Raw genomic sequence first — 14428 nt, forward strand, 5'->3', positions numbered from 1 at the left:
CAGGGGTTTTTCAACAAAGCAAAACAGGGAAAAACAAATGAACTAATATGGGTGGCAACCAAAATTACCTCCGGAGGGAAATCTTTCATTCCTTTGGTCGCCCAAATGCTGCCGAAACTCTGGGTGATCAGATGTCAGACCTCTTGAAGGAAGGGCATTTAAGGCCCTGTCATCTTCACCATACGATGGTGGTAAATTAAAGTTTGTTGGTTCTGCTTTCACATTTAAAGATTTTGAATCATTTAAGGAATTTGTATGTAAAGGAGATAGTGGTGCAAATTTGGGGGAAGAAAGGCTTAGAGAAGAAGGGGGAGGTGTCGACATGGGCAAGCTCGATGGTGTCCTTCCAGCTGCTGCATTTTTCTCCATCTGCAACAACAAAAAGGAGGAAAAGAAAAGAAACTGCTTGTTAAAATGTACCCATTGTAATCCTGGAATTTTCAATTTGGATATTCTAAATGCAGACCTGGGCTAACCCATCCCTGATATAAGTCCGAAACGCCTCACTAGCATTTTGGAGCTGCGCAAATATATCAACCTGAAATAGAAATGACAAATTAACTTTCTGGCAAATACAGTAGACAGGAAGATAGATCTAATTAAGAGATCATTGTGTTAGCAATCTTTGGCCCAAGCTCAACCAAACCTCATGCTATTCACTACTTAAACTTCTTTTAAACATATACCATGCAATTTATAGTTTACCTTGGGGTACAGTTGAGTAATACGGTATAGTTCATATAAACCAATAGTGCATGTTTGCTTGTCACCAATTTTCTTGAATATAGCAGCAAGTTCTTGCTGCAAGTTGAAATAAAAACAAGAGAATCATTGTCAAGCAACAGGAGAAAATGAGATTGAATATACACACCACTAAAGAAATTGAAAGCAAAACATAACACCCATGGACAACCTCAAATATGATCTTCAAAACAATAAATGAAGAAAATAAAAACATTATAGTACCTTCAACTGGGCATCTGCAGAATGTGTAGCAGGTGATGGATTGTTGGCACCTGAATCACCCCAGTGAGTTTGGCCAACTGGCCCAGATGGGGTCAACATTCTTGCCGCAGCCAAAGTCTGAAGATTAAGGTTTGGAGAAAGAAAAAAAGGAAAAAAATAAGAAAGAAAAATAATTTGATGTCCAGAAAGAATAAAACAGGTATTTAAGTAAATACTTGAACTCAATTAATACCTGAAGATTAAGGTCAATATAGGCAAGGATAATTGGCTGGGGTTCCATGTCTATAGGAACCATAGAAAGGTGACCCTTTATTGCAGTTCCGCGAAGCTTAACAAGTTCATGTAGAACAGTTTTAACCATGCGTAATGGTTTGTCATCAGCTCCAGCTCTTATGGTAGTTCATTTCATTGTAACAGCCAAAAGAAGAACATTAAGCAACTAATGATAAAAATCAACTGCATTGCCTAAAAAACAAAGAAAAATCCTGAAATTTTTCGGAACATGATTACACAAGGGATACCTTCTTCTGATTTCTTCCATTCCCAATTCTTGCAGGTATACATGTATACTTTGAAGGATGCGGTCAAGGTCAACATCAAATATAGTACTTTGAAGAACCTGCACCATGTGTAAGCTGATCTATGAGATTGATCATAGCACAAAAACCCATACCAAGAGAATGACATATTAATGTTCAACCATAATTCAAACAAGTTGAAATTTACAAACAACCAACACCCATTCCAAGAGCTGACTTCTGCAAATGTTTACAGACCAAGGGAAACAAGTGTGATTTGCTGATGTCATAGTTCTATAGAATATTAGTGGCACAATTGTAAAAACAGATTCTCATGAATCAGGAATAAGTTCCAAGTTTTAGCAATTTGGCTTATGTCATATAATGCATTTAATATAGTTCTTCCAGAGTCCGAATCTGAGTCAGGAGCAGACAATTTACCCAACCACTAGTTAGTCAAGGCTTTGTTTGGAATCTAAACAAAGATAGGGAATTAGAATTTGGAACTGGAAATCAAGATAAATAAATGGGCATTTCCAATCCCAGGGTTTTTAATGCACAAGATTTGGGGTACATAGAATTGGAATCCTCATCGAAAGCTACATATATTAGGTTCATAATGATCTCAGAAGAAGTTATGGGAGCTGGGCCAGAGCACTTTTAGAGAAATACTAGTGGGAATGATAAACCCACTGTCAATTGAATGCCAGGAAGAAGATTGGATTCACCTCCTTGGGAAGAGGCCCCAAAAACATTTGAACCACTAGGAATCCTTGCAGAATGGCAACAACCATCTCAGATTCCTGCCAACCAAATGTGACCTATGGTTCTTTCTTTCTGTCATTGCTACTGATAACTGAGGCAACTAAGTGCTCATTGAAGCTTTTTTCCTCTAGTTCAGAAGCTTTTAGAGCATTTAAATTCAAGTATTCAATTTCCATATGCACAAACAAGCACACAGAGGTTGAAGACAATTTGTAAGTGTGCATGATAAAACTTCACTCCACAAACAAGTTGAAAATATACTGAAAAACATGTAACAAGGTGCCAAGCATGAAAGATTACTTTTGTGAGTTTGATTAGACATTTGACAACCAAATCAGAAAACTTCTGATTTCTAGCAGTAAAATTCTCATTGGAAGCAGGAGAAGGCCATCTTGAGGCGTCCAAGGGACGTAAGAGATTAATCAGGACAACAAAGGATGCTGTTCGTTCTGCATTATCCTGCATTTGTAAGCCACTAGTCAGAATGGCGAGAGAACAGATACTCTGAAAATACAACAAATTTATACATGTTGAAGTAGAACTTAACCAGGATCTTAAGCATCAAAACATTCAGAGCTTTCAGAAGTTGGCTGCCATCATCCATATGAGGAACCCTTTCATCCAAAAGCCAAAGCAAAAGCTCAGTGATAAGACTGTCAAGAGTAGACTCCTTGACAGCATGAGCAAGTTTTTTATTCTGAAATGTCTGCAAAAAACTCCAAGTAGTTAAGTTTTTGTGACATAATACATTTCCTTCATGCACAGTACAGTTGTCAAGAATCCAGATTTTTTATTTTTTTATTTATTTTTAAGATTAAAATGTTTTCAAAAATCCAATTTTTCTTCTCCTTTTGTCTCTTTGGCAACCAACCAGTGCACAAAGCAAAACTACTCATAGAAATTGGATGGTAATCTACCTGCATAAGTGTGTTCAGAACATATTTACAAGACCTTGATGAAGCTCCTGTAAGACTGAAATCAAAGGTTTTTGCTACCTGTTACCAAAAGAAAACTCCTATGAATTCTCTAGAGAAAATAATTTTTATAATCCATTTAGGAGCTAATATAGGCACATAACACATGCAGAGGAGAGATCAATACATGGAGCTGTATTTGTTACCTTATTAGCTAAGCATGAAACGAGTCTATCCGCATCTTTCAAAATGTCATCCATTGCACTTCCCTCTGGATCACTGGTTGCCTGTGCCAACTCATGGCACACAACTTTCATTCCTTCAACAGACTGTACCCCAAAAATATTTACAGAATAAGAAAGTCTCTTCCTACTAAAAAGGGAAAAAAACAGATGAGGAAAAAAATGAAGCTAAGATATGGGGATATCAAATTATAGAATAATAAGTAAAATCACACTTATTAGCAATCGTGAACCAGACGAGTATAACTCAGGTCACATGTCAACCAGGATAATTGGAGGAAAAAGTAACAAAAAAAAATTAGCCCCCAAATCCAAGGCCCAACCAACCGTATCATAAATGAACATTTAACAAAAAAAAAAGTGGATTAATAAGTAATTCACAAAGAGTGATAAATTATATGTTGAAGCTATTCAACAAGCTTTGAAAAACAAAAACATATTTCAAGAACTGATGACCATTTTTAACGTAAAAAACGTTCACAATCATGTTTTGACAGTACTAATCCAAGGAAGAAGCACCTTCTTGCATAACACAGTTTGGAAGGCATGTTTTGACAGTTCTTATTCATGGGCAAGCAACAGTGGCAAGAGAAAATGGGCAACCTGTTTTGCCATCAAACCTCTTCACATTACAAGTTTCAGCCCAGGACCTGTACTGCATCATAAGAGTTGATTCCCTTTTCCAACAACTTGTCTTTCACAATAAAGTTACACATTCCACAGTATAACCATAATATAAAAGTATACAATACACCATCCAAAATTACACAGTCCACAGTATAACTATAATATAGAAGTATTATAGAATAAGCCCAAGACTACATATGAAAATCAATGATATCTAAACTTGACACATTGATGCACTGAAAAGTCACAATTAATTAGAAACTAAGGGTAGCAGCGACCTAGTACCACAGGTAAAAAGCTTATTGACGATGAAAGAGATCAAGATAAGACAGTAGAAAACCTGCTCAGGTGATCCAAATGAAATGATATCCAGAGCTTCATTCCAATCTGTAGGACCGTTTGTACTAGGAAGTGTACGGGGCATTAAATGTCTCTCCATGTGAAACTCAGGATGAGCATAGTTCTCCCTAGAACCAGACCACATTAACATCATATACACCATCAGGTGAAACAATATTTACAATCATCACAGGAATATAACCATGGAAACTTTGAAACTGAAATGTAAAAAGAAATCCATAATACCTTGTGAAGATTGGGCCAGATATAGATCTGGCAACATCTCCACTTTGCTCTGCTATCTCAGACCTAAAAATCACATAACATGTCACATTATTTACAACTGCTGCTTTGGACTTATGGATATCCATTATTGAAGATTTGAAAGAAAGTGTACAGCTTTCTGACAAACAAAAATGGTAACAAACACAAGATATTCTGCAATCAACACCTAGACAAAAAAGAATCAATCATATGAAAGATGGTTTGTCACTTCAAAGAGTCAAAAGGTGATACAAAAAAAAAGGGACAATGGGACAAGATAACACTGCAAGCACATTTTGCATCTTACAGAAGAACTGCATGAAACAATTAACCAAATATTCATGGTAATATAATATTAACGTTCGCATCCTACAAAAATAAGTAAGACATGAACGAATATTATTGTTGTGTTTGTATCCTACAATAGCACATTTTCATCATATGAAACAGAGACCAGCAGACCAACTCCATTTGCCTAAAAGGACCATTCATCACAAAAATAAAATTAGAAGCTAATTCATCATATCCTGCAAGTACAATAATATTTCCAGAATCATTTTCTGCATTTACTTTTTTTTTTGATAGACAAAGAGAAAATTTATGATTAAAACACGCCTAAAAGGGGGCGCTCCCCATGTACACAGACAGTATACAAAGAAAGCCAAACCCGAGGCCACAAAAACAAACACAGACTAAAAAGGAAAACAGCTAAACTTCAACCCCATCACCCAAAAAAATCAGAAAGGAGAGATAGTCTAAGTCCAGAAAAGGTTTAGAACACTCTAGAAGAGACCGAAAAAAGAGGTTCCTTAGACTCGTATCTGACATTTCTTCCTCTTGGAACGTTCTTCGGTTTCTCTCTCCCCAAATGCACCAAAAGAGACAAATAGGCGCTAATCTCCACACTGCTTTCCTTTTCTTCCCTAGACCCTTGATTTTCCATTCGCCTAGCAAGTTTCTCACTGAAGCTGGGAATACCCATATCACCCCAAAAGAAGACAACACTGAATTCCATAGTTTCCTAGTCTTGTCACAATGAATAAGGATATGGTCCGCCGATTCCTCATTCTCTTTACACAGATTGCATCTATTAACCATAGACCAACCCCTTCTCATCAACATATCAATAGTAGAAATTTTACCCCAAACTGCTTCCCAAGTAAAAAACGAGTTCTCAAAGGGGCATGTGAACCCCAAACCTCTTTGGCCGGAAAGAAAGGGCTATTCTCACCCTTTAAAGACCTATAATAAGACTTAACACTAAACTTTCCCCTCCTCTCAATCTTCCAAACCAAGAAATCCTCCCCATCTTGAACCTTTACTGCAGAAATATATTCCAGAAAACGACTCACCTCCTCCAATTCCCAATCTTGAAAGGATCTTCTAAAGTGCACCTCCCAAACCCCACCACCCCCTCCTTGCCTCCCCCAAAGATCAGCCACTGCAGCAGAATTGTTTGTTGCCATTCTGAACAGCTGAGGGAACATATCCTTCAGCTTAGAGTCTCCTACCCAAATGTCCCACCAAAATTTAGTGCTTCTACCATTACCAATATGAATTCTAGTTCTAAGAGAGAAATCCTCCCAACCCTTTCTAATGTCTTTCCAAAGGCCCATCCCATAAGACTCTCTCACCTCTCTAGTGGTCCAACCCCCTTCCTTCTCTCCAAATTTACCCACAATGACTTTCCTCCAAAAACTCCCTCTCTCAAGATGGAATGTCCAAAGCCATTTACCGAGCAAAGCCTTATTGAAATCCTTCATATGCCTTAACCCCAATCCTCCATACCTCTTGTCTTTGCAAACAGCCGCCCATCTTACCAAGTGGATCTTCCTTCTCTCCTCCATATCTCCCCACAAAAACTCCCTTTGAATTTTCTCCAATCTGAGTCTCACTTTTCTTGGGATTACAAACAGCGACATAAAATAGATGGGGAGATTTGAGAGGGTGCTCTTAATGAGAGTGAGACGACCCCCCTTAGAAAGATACTGTTTTTTCCACGTAGCCAAATTTCATCCAATAACAAAAGCATCCCCAGAAAAAATATTTTCAAAATGGTTTCGACACCCTTTATTAATGAAACCATCACAGTGTAACATGATGCAAGGGACAGCTGCTAACTGCTCTTTTTATCAATCTTATTTTCAACAAGATAAGCTATTACAAACATAGCATACACAAGCTAAACATCAAGCATTAAAACCTACATGGAGAGAAAAGATAATGAAAATCCAAATGATGTTATTGTTTTTATTTTAATTGTGTTCATTTAAATTTCTTATAAAGGGACCAGTGGTGAAATTGAACCCTAAAGCAGCAACGACAAATAGAAGAAAAAAAAAAATAGATGGTTGATAGACCTCATTATGCTCATTTCGCATTCATAATGAATATACCATTAGGACAAATATGAAAGATGGAAATGGAAGCGGTAAATACATGAAACTGATCATTGAACAGTAAAAAATGTACACAGCAAGCATTAAAGCAGATACACACCCATTTTCCCTAACAGAACGCCTTAAAGCGGCTCTAGCTTCACCAGGCTTTCCTTCCTTCCGTTTATCCATCTCCCGGGCCTTCCACTGAAAAAATTTATATTAGTGAATGGAAAGAAACAGAACAGAGCAAAGTCCAAATACATTTACTAACCTTCCACTTAAATCTGTCATCTAACATGCTTTTCTGAGCATCTGTTAGCTTCCCAACATATCTCCATATGTCCTCACCTAAGCAGTTGGAGAAATTTAGCCAAAAGCAGCCCAAGAGCAATGATTAAAAGTAAAAATAAAAATACAAATAAACCACATGCTAGTTGCTTACATCACATATGCACTAGAACATGACATGTAAAGGTATAGCCATGGAACCTTTGGAATATGGGTCCAACATGCCTATCAGTCAGACACATCCCAAACAGGTCCATTCAAAAAAGAAAAAGAAATTCCTAGTTCTTTGTGAGTAGCCTTAAGCTCAAGTTAGACATTCTAAGTTACATATTCCAATTTGGCCCAGCATATAGAATAACAAAAATGAAAAAGTAAAAACTCTTATACAAAAATTATAGACGTGCTTATGTATGTAAAAATTATTTTCAAAAACTTTGACATTTGAGGTAGTAAAAAAAAAATTAATGCCTCAATTTGTTTAATCGGTTTTTAAATACCATTAAATTTGCAATGAGAGACTCCAAGAGTTCTTCTGTTTTATATAGAAGTTAATAGTATTTTCTGTTTTCAAAAACAATAAACAGGAAGTATATCCCAATGTACATTAAGTAATTTATTCATCTTGTCCTGAGATCTGAGGAATAAACAAATCTGAAAGCAAGACAAACAGCAACACAACACTTGTGCCTAGAAATCCAGCCAGATGCCCCAACCCCTAAAATTGGAGAAAAGGGAAATTACCTATATACAGTATACACAAAGAACTATCTTCCTAATAAGTGGATCTCCATTTTCAGTCTAAGACCTCTAACATCAGAACGTACCAAGAATCTTATAACCTGTAGCCAGTGTATTTAATGCAGCTTTCCTAATTTCACCATCACGCTCTGCTGTCAAGCTTGCGACCACCTGCAAAGATTTTAATTGTCCACCAATCTGTTGAAACAAATTGAAAACAGGTCAGTATCCTGCAAAAACTCAAAAAAGTCAAAGAAAAAGTTCTCTATTGTTACCTCAGCACCATGATGATCTATTAAGAATCCAACAAGATCAACACTCTCTATCCGGGTCCTATTGTTCTTAGAACGCAGACCTTCCAAAATATAAGGAAAGGCTTTTTGTGCAGAATATATGTGAAAAATCTGTTTTGTCAGTTCACGCATTTTTTCTCGTACTTTCTCAATGTTGTGCCCAGACTGCAGTGCAATAAACAAAAATCATCATGTTTTTGCCAACCCACAGCTACTTACATATAGAAAAAATCGACATACAAGAAGAACTACATGTAACATGCTAGATAATAATAGTAAAAAAAATCAGCACCATACATACAACACTATCAAAAGTCAGTAATCTTTGCATAGTGTTTTAAGAAATTGAATCTAATGTAAACAAAAAATCAAATTATTAAAGTTTAAACAAAAGAACCTTCTCGATCAAGCATGGAAGAAATATGGCAGCTTCCGATTCAGTTAAAGCATAGGATTCATCTCTCAATGTGCCAAAAAGTTCAGGAAGAAATTCCAGCACCTGTTTTTTTTTAACATAATAACTGAATGAGTCACATTTGATAAATCAGCAAATTCATAGACCAAAAGGAAAAAAACAAAGCAATGAATGGGGGAGAATACTTAACCTTCAATAGACAGGTAGTGTTAGATTCACAGAACCGCAAAACAAACCATCTCAGAAGTATATCTAGAATTTCAATTATTTCCTTTCCAATGGACGGAAGTGCCTGGGGAGTTTTAAAAAAAGAAGGTCCATATTAAACAGGTAACAGACGATTCACATGTGCAAAGCAAATCCATGTAATCGTGAATATATCACAAATGCGACAGCAAAAGCACCTTTTGTAGCATTTCAAGACCATCAACTTGTTTCTTGAAATCTGTACTTAAAAGCCTCCTTTGCAAATCCTCTCTCAAATACTTCATAAGATCAGTCTGCAAAAAAGGTACATTTCTGGCATCTGAAAAATGTAATTTGGAAAACATAAATCAGACCATGAACATTCAGCAAATATAACCTCAAGATCTTGAATCTGTTCTATCCTCAGCTCTTCAAATTTAAACCTGCGAACAACCATTCTTTCCCTATCCTCCTGCACATTAGCCAACCAAATTATAGTTGCTATCAATAAAATTTATATAGTTTCAAAGTTATATACATCATCTAAAGATACCTTGTTTGAATCCTTTATGTTTAACAGAGCCTGTGACTGCACAGCAATATCTTGGGCAGATATGAGAGCATCTGGCCTCGTGCCCTTTGTAGAAATGGCTCTCTTTCAAAATCATCAAGCAATCAGTATCTCATGTTATGTCTCAAAAAGAAACTAGAGCAGGTGAAACATACCGAGGATGGAGCTCTGGTTCCATGCTTCGGTATACCATTGGAAACAGATTTTCCAACCTTCAAGCTGCTTCTAGAAGCTGGGCCTGTTGAAATTGCTTTTGCTGATTCAAATGAATCTGGGAAAAAACAAAGTAGATTAGCAATAAAGAACATAACAAAGAGAAGGGAAAAAACAAAGCCAGCCAAGTCTACAACAAAAGCACCTTGAAACGGCCCAGATGGCTTTAGTCGTTCAAGAACAAGAGCTAAAGCAGGCCCATGTAGATCCCTCAAATTCTTGGACACCTGTATGGAATATAATACAAAGATAATGTTTATGTGCTAAACTAGATTCAAGAAAATTAGAGAAGGCACCAGAAAAGACATAGCCCACGTACTATTTCCTGTCCACACACTTTTAAAATTTCTGCAAAGCAAGCCTCTGCTGCCTTTCTAACATCTGACGATTTGTCCTAAGAACAGGTCCACAAATTCACATAATTTAGGAAAAGAATAGCAGCTGCAGATATTGTACCCCCAAAAACTACAGTTAAACAAATACCGTCATAGCATATGCTGCTGGTTTTAGCAGATTCCCAGCATCAGAAAATTCATTTAATCCAGACAGTTGTTTTGATAACCAGTCAAAAAGATCCTTCCGGCCTTCTGCCCCAAGTTTAGCATCTGTTAAAGCTGCTGCAATATAAGGAACCTAGAAAAGACAGCATTATCATGATCATGGCAAACAGAAATAACAACTCAACAAATAAAAATGTAATAAACACTTACCATTTTGTCAAGATGAACAGCGGCAAGCCAAGCATCTAGAGTAGTCAATGTGCATTCTCTCATATGCTTTTTATTGTCACCAAGGCATTTCAGAATATCAGAAAGAATGCCCTGCAAAAAAACAATGCCATGATAAACTTCAAGTTTCTAAAGGATAATGAAAACACAACAAAGGATTAAATAAATATCATGAGAAGCCAACAAACCTTGCTTGACTTCTCAACTGCTGGGCCCATTGCAGAAGCAACACCACCAACAGTTGTCAAAGTAGCCATGACTAGATTTTTGTTGCTGTCATATAAACGCGCTCTAAGAGCACCAAACAATTCCACTGAAAGCCAAATAGAAGGCTATGATCAAGATATAGACAACTTTACAAGAAAAATGAACAACCACCCAAATAGAATTTTAGTGCATAGACATAAAGCAAAATAGCAGTAGCCACAAATATTCTGAATGCACAAACAGAATAAACAATGGCGTCATACCAGTTCCAGTTGGTTGAATTCGTTTATTGGACTCTTCCAATATTTTATTTACAGTCTCAATTGATTCCAAACGAACCTGGGATATGAGTGAACAATGTGGTCAAGGTAATCTAATGCATGAGTAACATAAAACAAACTGGTCTAAAATATGTTATAACCAGACCTTCCAGTCAGGACTCTCTAAGCTCTTTAGCAGAACAGGTGTTATCTTTCCACTAATATCCTCACGTGGCAGGCTATCTAACCCACCAGCAGACACGGAGGACATGGATTCTGAAGCCCTTATAGTTTTCTTTGTAACTGCAGAAGCACCCTGTAGGATGATATACTAGAATAAATAACCCACAAAAAACAAACAATCAAATATAGAACATGGAACATCAACTGGGTATACCTCATATGGGTTTTTTTCATACTCTGCATCAAGTGCGCTAAGAAGGGCAGGTTTGACATCCGTGAGAAACCCTTTGATATCTGCAGAAAGATTAAGTATTAGAACCTTGAGATAAAATCAAAGCAGGAAAACTTTCAACAAATAAGAGTGACAAATCACCTGGGCCAACAAACTTATGTAAAGCACCAATAAGCTTGATAGTAGCATTTCTAGTTGCAGCAGCACTGGATTGCAGCCCAGTATCTTTGCAGAAATCAATCAAATCCTGCGAGAATAAAAACGGCTTCTCATTTAATTGTCAAATAAGTAATCAGGATGTAAAGAATTGATAACACCTACCAAAGATGGAAACAAACATGAATAGCCATAACAACACAAGAAAAGAATTAGGAACACCTTTAGTTTCAAATGTGAAACACCAAAGTCTTCAACTGCTGAAACCATCCACAAGATGCCCTCACTAAGGACCTTCGGATTCTTGTGCTCTTTCACGATTTTGTAAAGCTATAAAAAAGCATCCATAGAAAAATTTGACCAAGTCAAGATTACTGAAACAACAATGGCCAATAGATATCTATGCTTCAGTATAGACACAATCTATATAAAAATATTAATTCTAAGTAAGTTTTTATATCAAACCAAATAGAGAAACAGAAGCTTCAAGCCCGATAGAAACTTGACTTACTCTTTCAAAAATGAACTCAGGACCCACTGCTTCAGAAAAAGTAGTAAGGCACTTCATGGCATGAGCACGAGTTTTGATATCTGCTACACGTTCACTTATACCTGTAAGCAATGCACATGAAGTAAAGATGTAAAAATCAGATAATACCAGAATCAACAACTTAACAAGCACCACTCCAACTGAAAGAAAACTACAAATTCACAAAGAACTTGTCACCAATTCCCCTCACAGATAAAACAAGCAAACCTGACTCCAGAATTAGTTCCCATAATAATTCTAAAATGCTTCAAATTCAGAAGATGAATACCTACCATGAAGGCAAAGTACAACACATTTTTTTGGAAATTTTGCTGCAGTAGAAGCAATGTAATTAATAACTTCAATAACTTGCTGCTGGACCTGCATTGTTCAATAAAATGTTGGTGCTTCGTAAAAATAAGAACGAATATCTATATAAAAGAGGGAATAATGGATGCATAGCACTGTGGTGAATGTTATTTACCCCTTTTTAATGACAAAATTACAACAATGCCACATCACTATATTTACAACAACTTTACTCACTATATTTTACAATAACATCATCTGGGCACACAAAAGCATACACAGGTTATACAAAGGCACCAAAAGGCCAGCTAAATAGAAGAGAGACAATAGAACATATCCCTCTCCCAACGTAGGGCTTAGCCAATCAACGAGGTCCACCATGGACATTAAGGAATCTCCTATGTACATTCTAACCCACTCCAAAAATTTATACACGATGGATTGTTTGATTGCTTGATGCACTTTTTCTATATTTTAAAAAGCTTTTTTGTTCCTCTCCTTCCATATGGTCAAGAATTAGTACTAAACAAACTTCCCTAAATTTTCAAAATTTATATTAATTTTTCCAAATAATAATTGCTAATATGTATCCAAATTTCAAAAAATCAATAATTTCAATCACTCAAAATTTGTGTATTCTTTTACAAAAAATTAAACTCCAATAAATTTTAATTATATTTTTAATATTTTGTATTTAAAATCTCACATTTAGGATGAATAAGTATGGCATTGTTATTATGTAGTTTAGTACTTGCACTTGAATATTGGTTGTAATATATAACAACTACAAACATCTTAAATTGATATAATTGTTAAATAACTATAAATTATCAAAGAGAAATAAAAATAAAAAATCAAACGAAACACATTTGTTATTAACTTGTATCACAAATTTTAACATATTATCATTGACTTTAAATTATTATTATCCGTACATAATTTTTATTCAAGTTTGATAAATATATATATATTTGAAATTTTTTATAATTTATGTAACAAAAGTATTTTTTAAATCAAATAAATTAAATATTTCTTATGCAATTACAGATTTGTAATATAAAATTATATAATTTTAAAAACTTACGTTCTTGGTCCTCTCAAGTGAATTTCACGTCCAGTGATGCATATCATGCAAGTAAGATATTATAAATCAATCACACATCTGACACAAAATTAAACTTCTGTGCTTTATTAAACTAATAGGTCACATTCCTTGTACATAGTCATGCCTAGTAATCCTTCCATACACATTAGAAAACAGTTCAAATACCTGAACATTTTTCTCATTCCAACCAGGAACGGTGCAAAGTAAGCGAATAAGAATTTCAACAGACTGGTTAAGGTCCTGCACACCTTCCACCTGTTGTTTTAGGGAACCAATCGCTGCAATAGACAAGAAAAAAGGGAGTTTATTCATTTATTTTTATTTTTTTAAGATAAATGTAATGACAGAGTAGAAAAGCATTCACGAGCAAGATATCAAATGTTTACATACACATTCCCACGTCGTCCACAATTAAGACAAACTTCACTGTTTTGTTATTGTTACAAAGACAACAAAAGGTTCAAGTATACTTACTAAATATTCAGGAATGAAAGTAAGTCATAAACATTCAAATGAACAACATAAATTAAAAATAAATAAATAACCATCACTAGTTCAATATCTAACAGAACTTAAAAGCAAGCAATAACAACAATTATACAATAAGTCCATTAATATCCTGCATGTTGAACAGCTTGAACACCAATTTGATCAGATCAGAAAGCCATTTACTTGCTCAGTACAATTCATCCAAGCAAGCTTAGAAGACACATAAACTGGTATCACAAATAGTGTCGACCAAAAAGCAATTTGCTTCCTGATGGAAGAAAGCAAATCTTTCTAACCTTTTTTTTGTTTTTTTTTTTTTTTTTTGATAGACAAAGGGAAGAAATCAAATATAAATACGCCAAGTCTTTCTAACCTTTTTGTCACCTTAGCTAGAGTTATTGCTCTTTTTTTTCTTGGAGAAGTACTCTTCTTTTCTTAGAAACAATATTTTCATACCCTAAAACTATCTTGCATATCTATATAACCATATTCTTATGTTTGTCTTTAACA

At 35.5% G+C, this 14428-nt stretch overlaps 1 protein-coding gene across 4 annotated transcripts in view; it reads right to left on the reverse strand.

Annotated features, from left to right (window-relative positions):
- The window catches only part of LOC117923571 (protein MOR1), a 32349-nt gene that overhangs the window by 689 nt on the left and 17232 nt on the right, over window positions 1–14428 (reverse strand). For all 4 annotated transcript variants that reach the window (XM_034841919.1, XM_034841918.1, XM_034841920.1 and 1 more), the window contains exons 19-53: window positions 13595–13707; window positions 12309–12396; window positions 11998–12098; window positions 11709–11816; window positions 11472–11577; window positions 11313–11392; window positions 11082–11231; window positions 10919–10994; window positions 10637–10761; window positions 10431–10541; window positions 10204–10353; window positions 10040–10114; window positions 9866–9947; window positions 9663–9778; window positions 9490–9591; window positions 9334–9408; window positions 9155–9250; window positions 8941–9042; window positions 8733–8834; window positions 8318–8500; window positions 8129–8240; window positions 7288–7364; window positions 7135–7214; window positions 4618–4680; window positions 4373–4499; window positions 3370–3492; window positions 3167–3244; window positions 2797–2955; window positions 2550–2708; window positions 1488–1585; window positions 1199–1355; window positions 967–1083; window positions 706–801; window positions 467–538; window positions 69–369 (exon numbers count right to left, since the gene is read on the reverse strand). In XM_034841919.1, the coding sequence (XP_034697810.1) occupies window positions 69–369; window positions 467–538; window positions 706–801; window positions 967–1083; window positions 1199–1355; window positions 1488–1585; window positions 2550–2708; window positions 2797–2955; window positions 3167–3244; window positions 3370–3492; window positions 4373–4499; window positions 4618–4680; window positions 7135–7214; window positions 7288–7364; window positions 8129–8240; window positions 8318–8500; window positions 8733–8834; window positions 8941–9042; window positions 9155–9250; window positions 9334–9408; window positions 9490–9591; window positions 9663–9778; window positions 9866–9947; window positions 10040–10114; window positions 10204–10353; window positions 10431–10541; window positions 10637–10761; window positions 10919–10994; window positions 11082–11231; window positions 11313–11392; window positions 11472–11577; window positions 11709–11816; window positions 11998–12098; window positions 12309–12396; window positions 13595–13707 (3960 nt within the window). The remainder of the gene's footprint in view (window positions 1–68; window positions 370–466; window positions 539–705; window positions 802–966; window positions 1084–1198; window positions 1356–1487; window positions 1586–2549; window positions 2709–2796; window positions 2956–3166; window positions 3245–3369; window positions 3493–4372; window positions 4500–4617; window positions 4681–7134; window positions 7215–7287; window positions 7365–8128; window positions 8241–8317; window positions 8501–8732; window positions 8835–8940; window positions 9043–9154; window positions 9251–9333; window positions 9409–9489; window positions 9592–9662; window positions 9779–9865; window positions 9948–10039; window positions 10115–10203; window positions 10354–10430; window positions 10542–10636; window positions 10762–10918; window positions 10995–11081; window positions 11232–11312; window positions 11393–11471; window positions 11578–11708; window positions 11817–11997; window positions 12099–12308; window positions 12397–13594; window positions 13708–14428) is intronic.

This window comes from Vitis riparia, chromosome 10, assembly GCF_004353265.1.
Source record: "Vitis riparia cultivar Riparia Gloire de Montpellier isolate 1030 chromosome 10, EGFV_Vit.rip_1.0, whole genome shotgun sequence".
Classification (NCBI taxonomy): domain Eukaryota; kingdom Viridiplantae; phylum Streptophyta; class Magnoliopsida; order Vitales; family Vitaceae; genus Vitis; species Vitis riparia.